General features: G+C 52.8%; 1 protein-coding gene across 4 annotated transcripts in view; it reads left to right on the forward strand.

Annotated features, from left to right (window-relative positions):
- Positions 1-4,750: 4,750 nt before the first annotated feature.
- NSF (N-ethylmaleimide sensitive factor, vesicle fusing ATPase) overlaps positions 4,751-22,032 on the forward strand; it is an 85,579-nt gene continuing 68,297 nt past the window's right edge. For 3 of the 4 annotated variants that reach the window (XM_086626370.1, XM_086626369.1, XM_086626372.1), the window contains exons 1-2: positions 4,751-4,767; positions 18,269-18,354. In XM_086626370.1, coding sequence (XP_086482496.1) covers positions 4,756-4,767; positions 18,269-18,354 — 98 coding nt within the window. In that variant the 5' untranslated portion in view covers positions 4,751-4,755. Of the gene's footprint in view, positions 4,768-5,882; positions 5,952-18,268; positions 18,355-22,032 lie in introns of those variants that run through there. The other variant, XM_086626371.1, reaches the window with a different exon arrangement.

Below are 22,032 nucleotides of genomic sequence, written 5' to 3' on the forward strand. Positions count from 1 at the left end.
GGGCGACCCCTGCGACAGCGGCCGCGACAGGAGCTGCGGCGGCGGCTACCGGCGGCGCCCGCGGCCGCCCCTCCCGCGCACGGCCATGGCGGGCCGCCTGAGGCGACGGGCGGCCGTTACCTTCGCGCCGGGCCAACCGCCACCCCGCCCCGCGCGCTCCAGGCGATTGGCCAGCCTCCGAGGGGCCTGACCAATGAGGAGCCGCCCAGCTGCCTCGCACCTCCCCGCACCGCGTGACCCGCCGCGCTCTCCACGCGGTTCTGAGACATCGAGAGCCCACAGCGAGTCCTCATGGCAACAGGGCTTTATTTCGATTGGCCCCGCCGGCCCAGGCCGAGCCAATGAAAATCCACCTGGCGCACGCCGGCCGCCAGTGAGAGGCCGCGGGGGCGTTTTTCACCCGGCGACAGCGCCGCAGCGGCTGGAGCTGCTTCGGGTCTTCCCGCCGCGACCCCCCGGGCCCGAGCGGGGCGACCCGGCCCCGAGCGGCCGCTGGGTGCTGCCCCGGCCGCTCGCGTGGGAGCCGCGGGGCTGGCAGCGGCCCGGCTGCTGTGTCGGGGCAGTGCCTGCCGCCCCCCGGGCCCTGCCGGCCCCCGGCCTGTCAGCCCGGCCGCCCTCAGCTGCTGCCGCCCGGGCTCAGCGCTCGGGCAGCCCTGCCCGTCCCCACGGGAGCACGAGGAAATGGCAGAGCAGGTCCCCGGCCTCGCGCCATGGCTCCCGGCCTGCGGCAGGGCCCGCCGGGCGCAGCGCCCGCTGGCTCGGGGTGCCCAGGGCTGCCGGGTTTGAAGGAGAAGCCGCAGGAAAGCTGCGGGAAGGGGGAGCCCAGGCCGGGCGGCGGGGTCGCTGTGTTTGCTGCTGGTTTGGCTCCTCGCTGAGCGGCTGTCGCTGTTTTCACGGAAGGAAAACCCGAAAGCCCCGAACCAACCCGCGCTCGTTCTCGCTGCTCGGGCTGTGTTTACGGAGCCCAGGGCCATCGTTTTCGCTGCCTTCTCTAGTTGGGAGATTAGGGCAGTGCGCAGATAATTTAATAATGATAGAGGCATGTATTTTTTTTACATGTTGTGGGCATTTCTGCTGTGATACATCTGTTTCCCGGTGCTCGCTAGCCTCCAGCCTTCCTGCTCCCGTCACTGCCAGCCAGCGGGTTCACAGGGAGGTTAGTGGGGTGACACGAGGGGCCCGATCCCACCCGGTGCGCTTCTCTAAACTCTCCCGGGGATTCAGGACGCAGATGTTGTGTCTGCCGGAGGCTGCAGGTTTCACTCCAGAGATCACAGGTGCACAGAGGGGCAAACAGTGACCATCTTGGCTCCATCTCTGCATCCCCCGCTCCCACCCTGGGAGGGGCTGCCTGTGGGGCAGAGCTTGGTGGGGGCTGTGTGGGTGGCTGTGGGGCAGATCTTGGTGGGTGGCCGTGGGGCAGAGCTTGGCAGGTGGCCATGGGGCAGAGCTTGGTGGGTGGCTGTGGGGCACAGCTTTAGGGGTGGCCGTGGGGCAGAGCTTGGCAGGGAGCTGTGGGGCAGAGCTTTAGGGGTGGCCGTGGGGCAGAGCTTGGTGGGTGGCTGTGGGGCAGAGCTTTAGGGGTGGCCATGGGGCAGAGCTTGGCAGGGGGCTGTGGGGCAGAGCTTTAGGGGTGGCCGTGGGGTAGAGCTTTGTGGGAGGCTGTGGGGCAGAGCTTTAGGGGTGGCCATGGGGCAGAGCTTGGCAGGGGGCTGTGGGGCAGAGCTTTAGGGGTGGCCGTGGGGTAGAGCTTTGCAGGGGGCTGTGGGGCAGAGCTTTAGGGGTGGCTGTGGGGCAGAGCTTTAGGGTGGCCATGGGGCAGAGCTTGGCAGGGGGCCATGGGGCAGAGCTTGGTGGGTGGCTGTGGGGTGCAGCTTTAGGGGTGGCCGTGAGGCAGAGCTTGGCGGGGACTGTGGGGCAGAGCTTGATGGGGACTGTGGGGCAGAGCTTGATGGGGACTGTGGGGAAGAGCTTGGTGGGGGTCGTGGGGCAGAGCTTGGCGGGGGCTGTGGGGCAGAGCTTGGTGGGGGTCGTGGGGCAGAGCTCTGGGATCAGCCCAGCAAAGGCACTGGTCAGTTGCGGGCAGGCTCAGCCCTGTGCCCAGAGCTGCTCGGGGTGCGGTGCCATCCCCAGGCAGACCGGTGGCCGCTGGAGCTCAGGACCAAGCAGGAGTTGGCTGTGGTCCCCTGTGGTCTCAGATCCAAACAGCAACTGGTTCCACCTTTGTGTTTGTTTCAGGGAGTTTTGGTTTCTGGCTTTTTTTTTTTTCCTCTCTGATGGCGAAATACCATTTTTCCAAGGAGAAACGGAGGACCTGGCCACTTCCCCCTCACCGTCCCCTCAGGTCACTGTGTCCCGACAAATTCAAAGGTCGTATTTCCAGCGTCTGTTTCTGCAAGAGGCTCTTTCGAGGCAGAGAGATTTGGGAAGCTCCAAGCAGTGGGAATCCCCCCAAACCTCCCTCGTTCAGCCGGAGTTCAGTGCTGGGGGTGCCGCAGCACCGGACTCCTCCAGGGGAGACCCTCCAGGCCAGACACCTGTGCCAGCTGCGGAGGAAAACGCCATTTCAGCAGACGTGGGTGTTCACCTGTGGGTCTCGCTGCCAGTTTTGCCCATCAGAGCGCCCGCAGAGCAAACCCCCACCAGCAGAACTGCCCAGCAGTCACCTGCCCAGTGCCGAGCAGCTATTTGCAACATTTAACAACTGCTTTCCAGAGATGCTCCCCCAGTGCCATGGTTTCTGCCAAGGAAGGGACCTGGAGAAACCCCGCTTGGCTGCGGCGCCGGCAGGAGGAACGTGGTTTGTCTGGGGGAATGGAATTCCTGCACCGTTTTGATCTGCCCACAACAGATTCAGCTATCGGCACGATTTCTCCATCCAACAAGACCTGCATTTGTGCTCTGCACTGAGGTACATCTGTGGCCTGAGGTATTGACCACTCTGGCCACTGCGTTGAGGTGCCCCCCAGTTTTCCATGAGCTTGGCATTCCCCCCTGGGTTACAGCTGACATGGTACCTGTTCAAGGCAGAAAACCAGCAGTTAAAATCACTATTAATACTTTATTATGTTGTCACAGCCCTGTGCAGGCTGCTAACACATCAAAGCTTGCTCCCGGAATTGATTTCCGGGCTGCTGAGGTCGGCTTTGGAGACAGCACTGAACCTTGCTTTGGAGCCCAAGTGTTGGCCGCCTTCCTCCCTCAGAGCAAAGTCAGGAACTTCAGGCTGTAACTGGAATTTCATTCTTCCACGGAGCATTACACAGGGGAATGCAGCTCTGTGAGCAGCTGTTTTCATCTCTCAGCGTGAGCCAGTTGGTCCAGTTTGATCTGTTGCTCTTGAGTGAAGCACTGTTTCATCCAGATCCCCCCCCCTAAATCCATATGTGTCCAGTTTTGGGCCCCTGGCTTCAGGAAGGACGTTGAGGTGCTGGAGCAGGTTCAGAGAAGGGCAATGAAACTAGTGAAGGGTTTGGAGAACTTGTCCTATGAGGAGCGGCTGAGGGAGCTGGGACTGGTCAGTCTGGAGAAGAGGAGGCTCAGGGGGGACCTTCTCGCTCTCTACAATCACCTGAAAGGGAGTTGTAGGGAGATGGGGGTCGGTCTCTTCTCCCACGTTAGGAATGACAGGACGAGAGGGAATGGCTTCAAGTTGCACCAGGGGAAATTTAGGTTGGATATCAGGAAAAATTTCTTTACAGAGAGGGTTGTGAAGTATTGGAACAGGCTGCCCAGGGAGGTGGTGGAGTCCCCATCCCTGGAGGTGTTTAAACACCGTGTGGAGTTGGTGTCGAGCAACATGGTTGAGGGACTCCGACAGCGCAGGGGAACGGTTGGACTCGGTGATCCCGAGGGGCTCTTCCAACCCGCCGGTTCCGACACGGGAAGGTCCGGCCGCAAAGATTCCGTGAAGCGCTCGGACGGGGCCGCGCTACGCCGGCTCCGCAGGAAGCAGGAGCTGCAGCGAGCGGCAGAGCCCGCTGCGGGCGAAGGCCCGGCGGCCCCGGGCCCTGCGACGAGAGGGGGCGGCTCCGGGCCTGACACGCGCCGGACGGCCGCCGCAGCGGCGCCGGGATCCCGCACGGCGGATCAAAACGCACCGTCGGCCATGCCGGCTGCCGCGGAACGGGCACACGGCCCGTTCGGAACGCGGGGCCAGCCAGCGGCCGCAGCGCCCCGCTCACCGCTCCCAGCAGCCGCCTCTGCGGCAGCCGGACGGGTCCATGCCGGGCCCCCCTCACCGCTCGCAGCGCCGCTCAGGGGCCCGGAGGGGCGCGGGGTCCCCGGGCCCCGCCGGCCCCAGCCCCGCCCGCACTGCGCCCTCGCACCGCGGGCTCAGCCGCGGCCGCCGCCCGCTCCCCCCGCGCCCCGCCCAGGCCGGCCCCGGCCCCCCGCCGAGCCCGTTACCGGAGCGCCGAGCCGCCCGCCCGCCGCGAGGCGAGCCGCGGCTCCTCACCCACCGCCCAGCCGGCCAATCACAGCAGCGCTCCCAGCTGACGTGCTACAGAACGCCCGCCCCCTCCCGCCGCTAGGCCAATGGGCTGGCGGTACCGGGAGGCGGCCTGTGAGCTGCGGGCGGAACGGCCAATCCGAGGCCGCCGGCCGCTCAGCGGGAGGTGTCACCGCCCCCCGCCCCTCAGGGACCCGCCCAATCCCGCCGCGGCGCCTGCGCTGCCCCGCCCCCTGGCGGCGGTGGGCGGGGCCGTGGCTGCGGCGCGGCGGACGGGCGGCGCTGCGGGCTGGGCGCGCGGCAAGATGGCGGGGCGGGTAAGTGGCGGGGGGGAGCGGGGCCGGGCCCGGGCCCGGCCCCCCACACCCCTCTGCCCCCTCTGCTCCTTCGCTGCGCACCGGGGGGCTCGGCGACTCCCCGCAGCCCCGCCGCCGGGGGGGCGGCTCAGCCCCGGGGTGGTGCGGGGCACCCTGTGGGGCGGTGGTGGCCCCCTCCCAGCGGGGGAGGGCTGGAGGGTCCCCCCGGGGGGCTGTGGGGCCGAGATGGCCCCTCGGTGATGCGGCCCGTGGGACGGGGCTGGGGGGTTCCCTCAGGGGCGCGCTGAGGCCGGGGTGACCCCTCGCCCTGGGGGCGGAGGCGGGATTTAGGGTTCCCTAAAGGTTGCAGTGGCCCCGTGGGATGCAGGGCAGGATTTTGGGGTGCTGTGGGGACCCCTCTCCCTGTGGGTGCTGGGGCAGGGTCCTCCAAGGATGCTGTGAGGGTGGGTGACCCCTTGGTGCTCTGGGATGTGGGGCAGGATTGTGGGATTCCCTGGGGGGCTCCGTGAGGCTGGGGTGACCCCCGTTCCCGTGAGGCGTGGGGCAGGATTTGAGAGTCCCCACAAGGTGCTGGGAGGCCCTGATGACCCCTCGGTGCTGCAGGATATGGGGGGGTTGTAGGGTTCTGGGAGGCCCCAGAGAATCTTCTGCCCTGCGGGCATCGGCCAAGCATCATGCTGTGGTGCGGTTCCCCGTTGTGTTGTGTTAAAACACACCTTACGGCTTGTGCAGTGATTTTCATCCTATATTTACTTAAAAAATAAAATATCTCTCCTCAGTGACTGCTTAGATAACATCAGCAAGTGGCCAAAAAGGCCTTAAAATGTGAAGAAACAGCCTTGTCGCGTCACGTTTTGCAGTGCCTTGTGTATCCCCGCCGTTCCCAGGTGTCCATGTCCGAGTGCTGCAGGGTGCAGTTGAGATTTTCCCTTTGCTTTGAGCTCAGTCCTGCTTTGCTGGTTATCTGCGTGCGACAGTCGTAGTTTTCATTAATGTCTGATCTTCTGTCTTGGCCAAACAGTTCAGTGGTTGGGATCTTGGGGAGTCGGTTCTTCTCATCATTTTTTTTTGTATTGTGGTTTGTCTGGTGGATGCAACGACAGATGGTGCAGTGATGTGGTGCAGAGCCGTGGAGGTTAGAGCAGTGGTGAGAAATTGGCCCAGTGCTAAGCTGTGCATCACAGGTGAGCAGATCTACTCGAGTGCCACCTCTAAAATGCTGCTGATTAATTGAGAGAAAAATCATGTTTTGTGATCTCTCTCTTATTAAGGTTTTTCCCTCTTTCCCTGCTCCATATATGTGGTCTTACTTTCTTCTTTGCACCTTTTTTTTCATCTCACCCTTTGCTGCACTGATCCTACTAGCTGACCCAGGAAAAATCTGTGTATTTTGACTAGCTTTTTTTCAGCATTTTTTTTTTCTTTCTTTGCCAGAAGTGAGAGCCGTGTGGTAAGGTCGTTTTAGCCATAACGAACGTCGTTCTGAGACTCCTCGTAGCCTAAACCACTCTGACTGCAGCGGTCTTGCCCTCTGCTCACTTGCTCCCCTGAGCCTTTTCACACGTGAAGGCGACAGAGAAAACTATCCGTGTGTTTGGACGAGTTGGTTTCCAGTTGCCCTGGAAAGTGTACTGCAAAGGCTTAGGGAATGATCTGAGTGCCAGAGGTGGTGATGGGGACGTAGGGAGGAAGGAGAGGTGTCGGCCCCAACTTTTTCCTGCTGCTGTGAGCTTTTGTGCTACTAACCACCTGAAAAAATGTGCCTTTATGTGGCTGTCTTGTGGAGGAAAGGGGGGGATTTCTGCAAATTGAAGGGAAGGATTGGAGCTTAATTGCCTCGTAATCTGGCAATCGGAGTGGGTGATGGTTTCTTTGGTTTACCAGGAAGCTTCTTACTCTTCAGTGTTTTCATGATTTATCTACAAATGCAATTCCTGCAGAATTATCAGATCATTTAATGCTGTGAAGAGAGTTCTTAAAGTGTTTAATATTGTTTTCTGAGCTTGATCCACCCCTGCAGGGTGCTGAATGCTGTTAGTGTAAGCTACCAAACAAGCTGCCTGCTCCCTCCAGCTTGTATGTGGGATAACAGCAGCTCCAGGAAGGATGCGGAGGTCAGGGTGGGCAAGCGACAGCACACGTCTCGGATGTGACATTGGAGCTATCGTGATCTTTGTCAGTGTAAATAAGGAGTAGGAGGTGGGAGGATGGAGGTGTGTGATGCCTCTAGGTACAGCAGGTGAGTCTGATACTGGAAGGCTGATGCTCTTCTGTTGTCAGCATTTTTCAAAGGGAGAATGGGGAGAGAAAGCTTCAGTGACTACTTCTGGCCTGAAAAAATGGCCTGCAGTGCAATTTAGAGCTTTGCCTCTTTTATTACTTCCAGTAAGGAAGGCTTTTTAAGCCTTTCAGTACTTAAAGGGGGCCTACAGGAAAGCTGGAGAGGGGCTTTTTACAAGGGTGTGTAGTGACAGGACAAGGGGCAATGGATTTAAACTGACAGAGGGGAGATTTCAATGGGATCTAAGAAAGAAATTCTTCCCTCTGAGGGTGCTGAGGCACTGGAGCAGGTTGCCCAGAGAAGCTGTGGCTGCCCCATCCCTGGAAGTGTTCCAGGCCAGGTTGGATGAGGCTTTGGGCAACCTGGTGTAGTGGAAGGTGTCCCTGCCCATGGCAGGGGGGTTGGAACTGGATGATCTTGGAGGTCCCTCCCAACCCAAACCATTCTGTGATTCCATGATTCTGTGATTCTGCTAAACTCCGGCGATTCGGTTTGTGTATGTGTACTTCTGCAGAGATAAATGAATGACTTTCCTGATGTAGAAGAGAGACAAAAATCTTCAAACTTGTAGTAACGTTTTAAATGATTTACACGAATCTTATTAATTGCCTGGTGCTGTTCCAGGTACATTACGCTGCTCCCTTAATTGCGCTGGGTTTCCTCGGTCGCAAGGATCGCGGTGATTAGTGGTGATTGAAGTTTACAGGAAAATAGTTTGTGATGATTAGAAATAATGGCTGTTTCTGTTCTGATTTATGCCGTGTCTCTCTGCGCGGTGATCATTGGGCAGGCAAGCAGAGCGCCGAGCCCTGCCAAGCCGCCAGCCAGCCTCTGCTACGGAAGAGGGAACGGCGTAAAGCTGTGTCCGGAGTTGGTTACGGATCCCTCGTGCCACGACTGGACCTCTGGAAGTTAACTGGTGCTGTCTGTAGCGAATTGATTCGAACCTCGTTAGCAATTAGTTCTCCAAGGGATGTGGAAAGGCCGGATGATTCCTCTGCCTTGTTCCGGCTGGTGTCAAGCGGGTGATCCGGAACGAGCTGTGTTTCTGCTGGTAGGGTACCAGCTTGGAGAGCTGCTTAGAGAAATGGTGTGGGAAATGGAGCAGGACCATGTGGCTGCAGCTTTACTCGTGCAAGCTGGCAGGAGGCCTGGCTTCCTTCAAAGAGGAAATGATGTGTGCTGGGTGTTCCGTGGTAGGGTGGGTGTTGGTGATCATCCTCCACCAGAGGGAATCAGAAGTTTTTCTTTAAGGAATATTAATGTTTTATAATAGCTGCAACTTGTATAACGGTTCATGGTGATTAGAATAATGGATGTTTTGTACGGTATGAATGGAATAACACCTGAATTTTGCTTCAGTGGCTATCTGGGACTCATTTGGAGTGGTGGGGCCATTAGCCCAGTGAGACGACACTCGCCCGTTTGCTTTTCGGGCGAGATGCACGTCTGTACTGGGTTCAAAGTGATTTCAGTTTCCCCCAGGCAGCAGGAGCTGTCGGTTACCTTGCAGGACCCAGGACCGTGCCGTGACTCCTCCGTGAGCCTGTGACTCCAGCAGCAGATGCGTTGCCGACATCTGTGGGAATCAGCTGCCAGATGGAGAGTGGGGCAGTGGTGGGAAGGGCGGTGAAGGACAGGCTGTGTCCCGCGGCGTTTCGCGGGGCTGCAGGCGTTGCTGGACTAATGTGTGCTCTCTGGTGCTCCTTGCAGTCAATCCCAGGGCAATTTTCGGTTGGATGGCTTGGTAGAAACTTTGGTATAATGAGAGTTGGATTTTATGTTTATGGGTTTAAGCTGTAGAATCTGATTTCTGCCAACACATGGAATCAGCCTTCAGAGATGCCGGCGTCACCAGGTGGCTAAAGAAACATTCGTGAATCACCTTAGTTCTTTCTTGCAATGTGGCACTGATCCTTCTATCATCACTTATCTTTTTTTAGGGTTTCCTAATATGTAATATGAAGAAATAGGTTTTTAGCGATATTTTAGGGAACTGGAAGAAAACGAAATCTGAATCTCAGTTTCTGAGATCGCTTCTGCAACTGTGTACCTGTCTGGTGAAATCACCCATTTTTTTCCCCATAGCACCTGTCCTCTGTTCTGTGTCCTGTACCTTAGAGAACAGAGGTCATTCAGGAGACCTGTGGTTTAGAAGTTGCCCTAGTTATGATTTTGGAGGAAGTTCCTTCATAAAATCAGACCTGCTTGTGTTCACAGAAAACCAGTCCTTAGAAAAACGTGGTATTTACGTTTTGCTAAATTACCCACCAGGCAGGTCATTGTTTTCAGTGGAATAAAATTATCACTGATTTCTTTCTTTACATGAAAATGTACAAAACTCCCTGAAAACTAAAATATAGGATCTCTTTTTGATCCAGGAGTTGGTGAATATTGTCCAAGTATGCTGGAGTGTGAGAGGACAAGCTTTAGGAAGACCTGGTGCAGTGCGTGCTGGCTGAGCCCTGAGCAGTGTGACAGGTGGCAGTGACCTGGCTGCAGAGGTGGGGCTGTGTGAACCTCGTGAGGTTCAGCAAGACTAAGTGCAAGGTCCTGCACATGGGTCGGGGCAATCCCAAGCACAAGTACAGGCTGGGCAGAGAATGGATCGAGAGCAGCCCTGAGGAGAAGGACTTGGGAGTGCTGGTGGATAAGAAGCTCAACATGCGCCAGCAGCCCAGAAAGCCACCCGTGTCCTGGGCTGTATCCAAAGCAGCATGGGCAGCAGGCCAAGGGAGGGGATTCTGCCCCTCTGCTCTGCTCTCCTGAGACCCCCCTGCAGTGCTGCGTTCAGCTCTGGGGTCCCCAGCACGAGAAGGACATGGAGCTGTTGGAGCGGGGCCAGAGGAGGCCATGGAGATGATGCGAGGGCTGGAGCACCTCTGCTCTGGAGACAGGCTGAGAGAGTTGGGGCTGTTCAGCCTGGAGAAAAGAAGGCTCCAGAGAGACCTTCCAGCACCTTCCAGTACCTAAAGGGGCTACAAGGAAGCTGGAGAGGGGCTTTGGACAAGGGCGTGTAGTGACAGGACACGGGGCAATGGCTTTAAACTGGAAGATGGGAGATTTTGATGGGATCTAAGGAAGAAATTCTTCCCTCTGAGGGTGCTGAGGCACTGGAGCAGGTTGCCCAGAGAAGCTGTGGCTGCCCCATCCCTGGCAGTGTTCAAAGCCAGGCTGGATGAGGCTTTGAGCAACCTGGTGTAGTGGAAAGTGTCCCTGCCCATGGCAGAGGGGTTGGAACTGGATGGTCTTGAAGGTCCCTTCCAACCCAAACCATTCCATGATCCTAGTAACTGCAGTATTTTTTGGAAGGACGGGGTTCAGCGTGCGGTTTCTACATGATGCAGTCATTCACGTACCTGTCAGAGGGCTGTCTCAAATCCCAGAAGTTCTCTGGCAGAGACCAGAGTTTTGTGACTAAACTTCCATACTGACCATCTTCAGAAGTATTTTTGACCTCCAGGAATTGATGAGTTATGTTGGAGAAGATCTGTGACCAGAAAAATTCCAGCAAGGAGCACAGCAGCTACAGTTAACAGAAGAGCTTTCAACACAGTGTCCTGTTACTCTGCGTCCGTTCCAGCGGATAGCACTGCTGCTCCTTAAAAAAAGGCGGAATATATCGTTGTTCGGGCGCTCTCTTGCCCTGCTCCTGCACTGGGATGCTCTTTCCTGCGCACATATGTCAGGTACTCAGGTCAGGAAGGCCAACTGTTTGCAGCGTGGAAAGATTTAAAGTGTTTCTCTACTCTCCTGGGATGCAATACAGCAGTGACCTTCCATCAAAAAATCTGGAGTAATTTATGCCCTGGAGTTGTGTCAAGTTACATGCTTTTTCTGTAGAAAACACAGAACTGCTTGCAAGGTATTGTGTCTTAAACACAAACTGCTTGTAACTGGATCGTGTGTGGTACATTACTGGGTGTCCTGGAGGGGTTTTGTGCCGGACGCAGCCCGTCAGCGGGGGGGTGAGTTGCAGATACGCAGGGATAGCAGCAGCATCCCAGGCTTTCACATGGCAAATTCCAAGTTTAAGGGGGTATTTTTAACCTGTCCCTACTGCCGTTGAGTAACTTTTCTAAATAAATGGGAAGAAATTTGCATCCATGATGTGTCCTCACAGCTTGTGTGTCAAAATCCCGAGGCTTGCATCCTCGCCTAACATCTGAGACGTGGTTGTGTGATGTCTCATTCCTTTGAGTATTTTTAAAAGAGGTTTAGGTGAAACACAACAAGTAGCAATTCCCTGTAATTAAATTGTTGATCGTCTTGGCTCGCGGAAGCAATGTGAGGCAACATCCACTCCAAAAATACAGGTGTTAATTACAAATGCTCATATTCTGGGTCGTTACTGCTTAATTGGAAGGTGGAGTTGATGTTCATGCTAAACTGTCAGGAAACAGCTCCCTGGCTGTATGGCACAGCAGCCCAGGTACAGATATTTTCTGAAGTCACTTTGCTGATCATCTTGTAAAGAACTGGTGAGGGGGATGACATCTTCGGGCGGAGCAGCCTGTTTAAGGAGGTTATGGATGCTATACGATACTAGCAGCTTGTAGAAGTTCTCTTGTTCCTTCAAGTGCACTTGTTCCTTCTGCTCTTTTAGATCAGGCAAACTCTTCAGTCTTGGAACTGCAAATTGCAAACTCATGGAAATAGTCCAGCCAAATTCCCGAAGCTGCGTACGTCATCTTAACTGCACTGGGTAAAATAGCTTTGGAGTTGCAAAGCTCCCATTGCAGAACTGGATTCATTTGGCTGTAAACTTTGCAAACAAAGGGTAAGCAGCAGTCACCACCCTAAAAACTGATATCCTCTAATTGATGACAGGCACTTCCACCCTGATAAAGTGGCTTTCATGTGCTAGGGCGGAAGTAATTTCTATATTTTTATAAGAGCATGTAGTGACAGGACACGGGGCGATGGTTTTAAACAGAAACGGGAGATTTCGATGGGATCTAAGGCAGAAATTCTTCCCTCTGAGGGTGCTGAGGCACTGGACCAGGTTGCCCAGAGAAGTTGTGGCTGCCTCATCCCTGGAAGTGTTCCAGGCCAGGTTGGATGAAGCTTTGAGCAACCTGGTGTAGTGGAAGGTGTCCCTGCCCATGGCAGGGGGGTTGGAACTGGATGATCTCTGAGGTCCCTTCCCACCCAAACCATTGTGTAATTCTGTGATTCATACCAGTGGGAGTGTCACGTTGGGGGACGTGGGAAGGAGGGTTGCATCTCATCTGTCGTTCTTGTCTGAACCCTGTATTGAGGCGGGCTTGGTGTTGGCTTACTCAAAGTCCCCTGCTTTGGCAGAAATTTGAATATTTATTCTGAGATTTTAGCTTTCCTAATGTGTTCCCCTTTTAATAGGAGAAGAAAATTGGTATTTATGAGCTTGTTATCAAGAAAGAATGCAGCTACTTCTCGATGAGAACAAAAGCTTCCAGCAAAGTAGACTAGAGGTGGAATGGAGCAGATGGAAAGGCTGGTCCTGAGCAGCCCTTCGGGGCTGCTTGTCCCGAGGCACAGCGTGCTTCACCTGCTGGGCACAGCAGGGCTCTGAGCGCCTGTGGATCTGGAGAGGAAACCTGGCTTGCCAAGTGTAGTGTTCCCAAAACTGCTCTGGAGGTGTTTGATCTCTTCTTGTAGCTGCAGAACTCTGGAAGCTTTATTCAGGTATTTTTTTGAGATGTCCAGAAAAATCTTATGCAAACTAGTAACTTCCTTATTCATTTATGTATTTTAATTTTAGAAACACAGCATTTAGCCCATCTCCTGTTGCTGAGTCTGGCCCCTGATGCAGGCATCACTCCGTTCATAAATGTCACTGAATTCCTTCTTTGAAGGAATTTTTTTGTCTTTGCTGTTTCCCACTCTAGGCTGTTACAGCGCTGACCTCCTCTCCTGGTTGGGAACCCATTCTTAGCTGCTAGTCAGTAGCTGTGATAATATTTTATTGTTTTATACCAATTTCTCTCTCCTTTAGTGCAGAGCTGTTTTTCCTCCCCATTATTCAGCTCCCTGGTGTGCGTGTGTGTATGTAGAGAGGAAGTAGTCATCATCCTCCTCAGGCTCTCCTCTGCTGGGAGAGCTTGGTTTGTCTCCTTCTCCCAGGCTGTTGGTGACCCAGCTCTGCCACAGCTCGTCATCCTGCATGCCAGTGCTGGCGTGTGCCGTCGGCGTGCGGATGGAATGTTCGTCTCGGGTTGGATCTGGAGATCCAGGCTGTTAGCGGGCAGTGCTTTGTGCGTGTCTGCTTTCCATCAGGAGCGTAGTCCTGGCTAATGTAGGCTCTACATGTCATCATCTCAGTTCCTCATTTGTCTTCAGAGCTCCTTTAATATCATAATTCTTCCTTTCAGCGTTCAGACTTGATTTTATTTGCAGACTTTTAGCGGTGACTGAGTGTTCGACTTTGGCCACCTCTCAGCCGGCCAGGCTGCCGCACAGCCAGCACACGTCTGCTCGGTCCCTAGCAAAGATGGACTGAATGTTCTTCCCGAGGATAATTCCTGCACAGCTTCTTTGCCGTCCTCTCCTGTAGGTGATGAAGCTCCGGGTTTAAAGGTACTTTTGTGCCTAACAGCTGTTACAGCGGAGTTTGGAGTGGGGATCCCCATTTCTGCACAGCTGGCAGTGGGCTCGACAGAGGAAACGTCTGTTTCTGGCACCCAGAGCCGTCGTGTTTCCTGCTGCTTGTCTGCCAACACCTGCATGACAGGGATTGTGTTTATGTCCATGTGCACATACACGTGTGCCTATGGATCTGTGCCTAGATGTTTCACACAACAGAAAGCTTTAAACATACAGCACTAACAACGTTTGGCTTGTGCAAACCCTGCAGAAACAGTGCACAGAACAAAACCTGCCGCAGCTTTAGGAGCTGTTCCGTAATCTCTTGGGTGGGATTAGGAAATTAAAGGAGTTAAGCTGTTTCAAATGAAGAGCATCTCTGCCTTAGCATTTAATGTTTTAGCTCTTCTGTTCAGTAACATCTGACAGGTAATTGTGCACTTCTGTGATGTACCCCAGCATGTCTCCTGGGGGGTCTGAGTAGTGGGAACCGTGTTTTTCCTTAGCTTCCTCTGTCATTAGCCTTAACGATTCGCAAATATTAACCGTGGTTTTGTACTCTGTGCTCGCCCACGCAGCGATGTAGTACAGTGTACTATGTGTAATAGTCCAGAGATTTTATTAGTCAGTCTTTTCCCCAGTCATGTTTTAAACTGGCAGTGCTTTGCTTTTGCTTCGGATGCTTGTTTTGGAATTCAGAAGGGGAAAAGGTCTGTTTTATGTGTGTCTGAAAATGTCCTAATGACTTAACATTGCTCTGGGCTGAGCTCTCCTACAATGCAAGAACAGGGAATGGCCTCAAGTTACGCCAGGGGAAATTTAGGTTGGATATCAGGAAAAATTTCTTTCCCGAGAGGGTTGTGAAGTACTGGAACAGGCTGCCCAGGGAGTTGGTGGAGTCCCCATCCCTGGAGGTGTTTAAAAACCGTGTGGATTTGGTGTTGAGCAACATGGTTTAGGGACCCTGACAGCGCAGGGGGAACGGTTGGACTCGATGATCTTGAGGGTCTCTTCCAACCAGATGATTCTAAGAACAAGTCAGTTTCTTATTTTTGTGGAGGAAAACTAGAATCCGTGGAACTTTGGGAAAAAAAAAAAATCTCTGAAAGATCAGCTGTTATGGTGATTGTTTCTGTTATGAAGCTGTTTGTTCTTTGGGGCAACTTTTACTTTGTAGAAGTAAACCAGGTCAGCATCATTGAGCCTGCTGGTGCTGCATTGTCGTGGTTAGCGTCAGCTCAGCAGCAGAGGCGTAGAGGCAGAGTTACTGCTTTGTCATGCAGCCAAAGGTGAGGTCCTTCACATTGGTCTTTCTGCATGAGATTTATCGGTGCATCATGGGGTCTCGTTTTTCTCTTGGTAAACAGGAGGGATATGGAGTAGACCTCTGCGTAGACGTGGATTTAGTTGCGGATGCTGCGTGAGCGTGGGTGGATGATGGATGCCTCTGCCTCAGAGTGCTCTAGACCGAAGGCACTGTCTCAGAGGTGGAGTCACCTCCCTAGAACTTCACTGTCCTTGAAGTCTCCTCCTTGCATAAACCACAACAATCACTGGAGGCAGGGAAGGCTTCTTTTGCTACTTTAAGCCTGACATATCTGTGTTGTGGACACGGGTGTAACTGCAGCCTGTGAAGATGTGTGTGGGTGACCTTCCAACCAGCACGGACAGCAGTGCCACCGCAGCGGGTGGCATTCCCTGCCCGCTGCGAGAGCTGCTCTAGTGGCTCGTTAGAGCTGATCTTTATCCTGCCTTGCCTGCTTGCTGGCAGGAACCTACTAGTTAGCTTAAAATTAGCTGGTGTGAATATACTCAAAGATTTCTTAGAAATACTTTTAAGGATTTCACTTCCTCTGTTCCCTGATGTGTGATCTGAGCGCAGGTGATGAGTGTTGGATGGCAGAGAGGGAAGAGGAGTTCCGGGACTCCTTGTGCTGGTGTCCGGGGAAGCTGGAACCTAAAATGCAAGAACTTGAAGTGTTCCTTGGCAGTACCCCCACTGGTGTGGGACAGCCCTCTGGGCTCCAGGAGCTCACGTTACAGCTCTGCACTGCTGCGTTTCTGCCAGAAGAGCTTACCCGGGAGCAGCCGGAGCCTGCGTCCTTGCAGCGGCAGCTCAGGTGCTCAGCAGCCCAACAAGAATCCCCGTGAGCAGTAGTGCTGGGGATACACGCAGTGGGGTGAGGAGAGGGGAGCTAGGAGGAAGCCACTGCATTTCACTGGAATGGTTTGTTCCTCCTTCTTGTCTGGGTGCTTTCCAGTTTAATCATCATCTCTTACAGGACCAGATTTCCTCAAATTGTCCCTTGTACGCTCATGGAAGCCTGCGTCCATTGAGTGACGCCCTTTTCGTGCACGAGCTGTGCTATGTTAGAAACACTCCTGTGTATTGATAATGCATCGAAGTTCTGCAAAATACTCCCCCCTGCAGTGCTGCGTGCAGCTCTGGGGTCCCAGCAGCAGAAGGACATGGAGCTGTTGGAGCGGGTCCAGAGGAGGCCACCAAGATGATGTGAGGGCTGGAGCACCTCTGCTCTGGAGACAGGCTTGGAGAGTTGGGGCTGTTCAGCCTGGAGAAAAGAAGGCTCCGTGGAGACTTTCCAGCACCTTCCAGTGCCTAAAGGGGCCCTACAGGAAAGCTGGCGAGGGGCTTTGGACACAGGTGTGCAGTGACAGGACACGGGGCGATGGCTTTAAACTGACAGAGGGGAGATTTCGATGGGATCTAAGAAAGAAATTCTTCCCTCTGAGGATGCCGAGGCACTGGAGCAGGTTGCCCAGAGAAGCTGTGGCTGCCCCATCCCTGGCAGTGTTCAAGGCCAGGCTGGATGAGGCTTTGAGCAACCTGGTGTAGTGGAAGATGTCCCTGCCCATGGCAGGGGGGTTGGAACTGGATGAACTTTGAGGTTCTTTCCAACCCAAACCATTCCATGATTCTATCAAATCCTGGAGCTTGAGGAGGGCATGTACTGGAGAGCTGAGAGCACAGCGTGTGTCGCAGATGCAGTCTGAAATGTTGGCCATTGCCAAGGGACAAACGGGCTTCTGCCCAGCGCCCCGGCAGGAGGGCGAGCGGGGCCATGGGATGAGCAGCACCGCCGGTGCTGGTGCTGCCGCAGGAGCAGCCACGCCGTTTCACGTGTCAGGTACCCTGGGATGTTCTGCCGTGCGTCGATCATCCTGTGGAGCTTGCAAAGGGAGCGCCTGGTGCTGGATTTGGGATACGTCCCTGCGTATTTCCGCGTTTCCCTAACGCGGAGCTTGGCCGGTCCCGAACGCAGCCGGGAATAACGCAGGAGAACGGTGGCTGCGCCAGGCGCTTGCTGTTGGCGTGTGGGAAGCAGTTTGTCCGTCGGGATTAAAAATGCACTTGAGGACTCGTGCTGTAAAAGGTTTAATCCAGGGCTCTGCATTTGCTTTTCTCCAAAAATATCCTACCTAATGCGTTTTAGCAGGGCATGCCCTTCACAAAATAGTCCCCTCGCAAATGGAAGGCGAAATGATAAAATGGTGAGTGCTTTTTTGTGGGGAGTGCCCAAAGATAGGATGAGGAGCCTTTAACAGGCAGGTTGCCTGTTTCAGAAATCCACTGATGTTCATATTTTTATTACAAGAAAATTTCCTTGAGTCTCTTATTACGCTTCAGATTCAGGTAGATAAATCTGTTCCGAGGCTGAAAATGGAATTGTCCCGTAAGTCAAGGGCAATTGAACATTGCTCAGTAAAAATAATGAATTAATCCTTTTCTAAATAGCAAGTACCCTAGAAGAATTACATTACAACATAAAAAGTTGATTTGAGCTGTAGGGCAGCTTTGCTTCAGTCCACATGGAGCTGAATTTTCTCTGATTCTTTTCTCAAATGACCCAGGGGGGTCAGGGAGGAAAGGTTGAGCAGGACGTTAACTCCTGGGAAATTACCTAGATGTGTGCATTAGGATCGGTGTGTTTCCTTCTCTCCTTGCTGGGATTTAGTGGTGTCTTAAGAGAAAATCCATCCCAGTGGCTTTTAGCCATAGGGTGGCACTGACAAACAGTTTCTGTTGCTCTGTGAAAACAGTTGTGCCGTGATTCCACAGGTAACACCCTGGGGCGGCAGGTTTAGCTTTCCTGCAAATCGAATTTTTCCAGTCTGTAGCTAATGATAGAGGCATCTTGCCTTTTCCTTCCTTTTCTCCACTTCTAGAGACCTTTCGAGCCCCATTTTAACCTTTCAAACGTTGTTTTGTGGAATAATTCTGCGGAAGCAAATGGGGTTAGGGACGTAGGATGAGGCCAAGGTTCCTCTGCCGCGCTGCCCCGATGTTCTGCGTGCTGCCTCGTGACGGAGATGGGGTGGTCTGGGCTGGGGGTGGTGGTGTTTGGTTATTTTAGCTGCCGATTCATGAGTAGGAGTGGAGGAGAAAAAAATTGAACGTGTGCTCTTGGAATAGGATTGCTCCTTTGACTTGATCTTTCTGCTGGTCAAACAGAAGTTTGGAGAAACCATGGAGAGAAAGAGGAGCTCGTCAATGCCAGTGGGCCATGCTCTCGGAGTATGTTAGTACTCAGGAGACCTGTTTGTGTTTTATGGATTTACAGAAGTTTTCTGGCATGGCTTAGTAAAGGAAAAATAGTTTTATTTGACATTTTTTTCCCCTCTCCTTCTTTCTCATAGCCTATGCAAGCAGCGAGATGTCCCACGGATGAACTGTCATTAACCAACTGTGCTGTGGTGAATGAGAAGGACTTCCAGTCTGGGCAGTAAGTGTGCACTGTTGCTTCTTTCAGCTTTTAACCAAAAAGGAATTGTTTTCAAAATTTGGATGGACGTAGAATGGAATTTCAGATTTGGGAAGGGGAATACAGTAGGTTAATTAACAAAACTTCCACGTCTTTAGAGACCAAAACTTTAAATGTGTCTCTTCCTTGCAACTGGAGATACTAAAAAAAAAGAGTAAATTTTTCTCTGAAGCGTTTCTTGCTTGGAAACTGGATCTGCTTAACTAATTATGATCACTGTTTTAATGAAGGACTTCAGGCTTTTTTTGATCTTTTTGTTTTGTTTTATTTTTGCTGCTGTTCCTGTTACATAGTTAAAATATTTGAACTATTTCAAGTAGATTTTTATCATTTAATTGTGTTACTGGAGGCATTTTCTCTCTTTCACATCATACTGGAGTGCTGAGCAGCGTCAGTAGAAACTCTTGTTCTAGGGGTTTTCGTGCACAAGAGCAGAAGGGGAAGGCGGCCAGAGTGTGGGCACGACAATTTGGATTCTTTAATTACAGTTCTGAGCTGACTGAGAGAAGCCGACTCTGGGTTTTCCTTTTGAGAGAAAGGTAGAAAACACGTTAATTTTTCAGCTCTGCCCACACAGAAGGGCTTTGTATTAAAAGAAGCCGATTCAAATAACGTTTCCTTGCTTTGCTGCAGCTGTGTGGTGGCTCTGGGAAAGGTTTCGGTGTGTCGATTGTAGGCAGAAGTAAGGAATTTCAGCAGAGTGTGTCGCATGCAGCAGAAGATGGAAAAGCTTGGGTTTGAAAAATGGGAAAAAAAATCTTAAAAAAAGACACTGAACGATACAGCTGGGGCCTCAGCATGAAATACCTGGCCCAGATGAGTTCTGCCGTGGAGAAGGAAGCGGCTCTGAACTGCAGGGAACAAGGGAGCGATGTGTTTTAAGACTTGCCTCTTTTTGTGCTATAATTCTGCTGCCCGGGAGAGCTTCCTGACCCTTTGGTGATTAACTGAACAAGCCCAACTGGAGTATAAAATGCCAAAACCAAACCAAACCACCCCACCCCCTTAAAAAAAACAAACCTAAACAAACACAACTTTTAGAGACAGAAGCAGGAAAAAGTATCTGCTTGGACAGGGTAGCATCCTGGTCTTTTCAAATGACACTTTTCCTCAGGTAGATTTTTTTTCCGAGTAATTGACTTACAGAAATACCTGAACTGAGCATTGTACCTCATGCATTATAAAAATGTTAATTTCCTGAAATACGGATGTCCTGGAGGGACCCAGCCCTGCAGCAGCTGGCTGTGTTTTCCCTCTGAGAACCCTCTTCCATCCCATTTCTGGAAGCATGCAGGAGGCACCGTCCCGAGGCTTGCCTGCTCAGCAGGCTGGCCCGGATTCCACCTGTGCTCTCTCTTCCCGAGAGAGACGCTTATTTCTGGAGATCTGGGCTCGTGGAGAAAGCAGCATATGTCTGGTTGTGAGCAGATGCTGTAAACCGCTTTGGAAAGTGTAAGACTAGAGGACAGAGAAACATCACGATCCTCGGCTGCTGCAGAAGGATGTAGTCATTCTGCTGCATTGCAGATACACGGAGCGAGGCCGTCCTCGCCGTCCGCTGCAGTCGGCTGCAGGCAGGCAGCAGCTTTGGCTTGTGCCGTCCTAACGAGGGCTGGCTGCACAAGGGTGGGTTTGGTCACAGTTACAGGAAGGGCTTTGCTTTAGCGCTTCCGTTTGGTGCTCACGGTCTAGAGCTGGGAGTTTGACCTTGGATAGGGAGATGGTTTATCCCCAGGATGCTGCTGTAGATCTTTTCGTGCCTCATTTTTGGCATCCTGTAAGTTGGGCAAGTATGAGTCACCGTTCTGTGACGCATGAGTTGATGGGATGCAGGCATTATTATAGTGCCGTGTTGGTTTTATAAGTTGCACCATCGTAAGTTCCTGTGACATACTTCTGTCCCGAGGACTCCCAGTGTATTTTGGAAAGAGAAGCAAGTGCTGAGAACACCCAGGCAGTGAAGGGGACAACAGTCTGGGAGGAAGCCGGGGCAGATTATCTCAATGGCAATTTTTTTTTACATTGAGAACTGACTATTCTTACCTTTTATTCCTACATTTTACATGGAAGGACCATCCCTCTTACCTCATGCCAGTTTAATTATCTGAAGAGCCCCTGAGGAGCCTTGCTGAGTCATGCACATGGGTCTCCAAACATGCACCGGAGGAATATCTGCCCGTGTTGTTCAGATGCTTGCTGGCACCTTTGCACAGATGTGCAAGCTGTCCTCTCCTTTCCAAGAGCTGTGCTCTTCCTTCACTGGTGTGAAAACTCGTGGGCGCCCAGGTTAATGTTGTCTGTTGTCGTTCCGTTGGTTTGCTCAGCCTGGCCAGCAGATTCGCCAACCGACAGTTTCCCGATCCCCGTCTGGAGCCCTTAGCAAGTGGCATCCCAGCCGTGTTTGGGCTCTGGTAGCTTCAGGGAAGGCTTTGTGCACGGATTGGAGCAGCAGCTTCATCAGTCAGAGCTCTTGGGAGATGTCCGGCCCTGGTGGCTCGTTGTTCCTTTTGTTCCTTTATAAGCAGAAGCTGTTAATGAGGTTGAGATTTCCCCCGTGTGTCTCCATGAGCTCTCCAGGCTCCTTCCTGGTGAACGTCAATGTAGGAAAATACATTTAGTTTTTCCTGCTATTGCTTTATTTTGAACGTTCTTAATACTTAGGTTGCTTACAGCCTGTTGGAAGCTGGCTGCTCCTGCTGTCTTTGAGAAGAAACATGGTTGTTCCTCTACTTTTTGCTTTGCAGTTTTTCCTCAAAGAACCTGTCAGGATTTGACCTTTCTAACTTCACTTGACTAAAGATTTCTTTCGGAAAGCTGACTTGTTTTCCCCGCCACTGCCCTTTTTTTTCTCCTTTTCTTTTTTCTTCCTGGCATCCATTTGCCTGCTGTTAGGCTCTGCTGTCTTTCTGATCTGCTGGAAATGTTTCTGGTGAACGGTTGCTCCAATATAGTAATTCTAATTTGTATCAAGTCTTCGTGGATACTCCACCCCCCTGCAGTATTTTTACTGGGTACCCTCATTTTCTTGCATCTTCGAAGTGAAAGCCGACAGTGGTATAGCTTGTTTCTTCCTGCAGAGATGCTGAATGTGTACGCGTGAAGTCGTTGTGTTCTGAGCTAGACGTGATGCACGGCTTGGGCCCATCTCCGTCGTACGAAGCTTTGATCTTGAGTCTTTTCCCGTCTGATGAGCCGCTCCTAGCAGCGTGTTACTGGTCATCAAGTGTGTTGCTTGGTGAGGTGTTCCAGGAGCATAGCTGCAACTTGTATTTTGCCTCCAGGGCATGTTTGTCTAACACTCTGCAACATAATACCTTGCTTTCCAGTTGTTTGTGTGTTGATATTAATGGGAATTACTCAGACTGATACACTCTGTGCTGGAAACCTCCTGATTTCAGTCCCGGCTTCCTGGACAGCTTCTCAATTTCATCTGCTACTGAGTTTGAAATAAAACAGTCCTTGGAGCAGCGTTCAGTCTGGGAAGGATCATCTCCCTGGCCTGCTGGCAACACTCTTCCTAACGCAGCCGGAGGTGTCGCTGGCCATCTCTGCTGCAAGGGCATGTTGCTGACTCGTTGTCCACCAGGATCCCACGGCTTTTTCTGCGAAGCCACTTTCCGGCCAGTTGGCCCCCAGCCT

Source organism: Tauraco erythrolophus, chromosome 25 (assembly GCF_009769465.1).
Source record: "Tauraco erythrolophus isolate bTauEry1 chromosome 25, bTauEry1.pri, whole genome shotgun sequence".
Taxonomy (NCBI): domain Eukaryota; kingdom Metazoa; phylum Chordata; class Aves; order Musophagiformes; family Musophagidae; genus Tauraco; species Tauraco erythrolophus.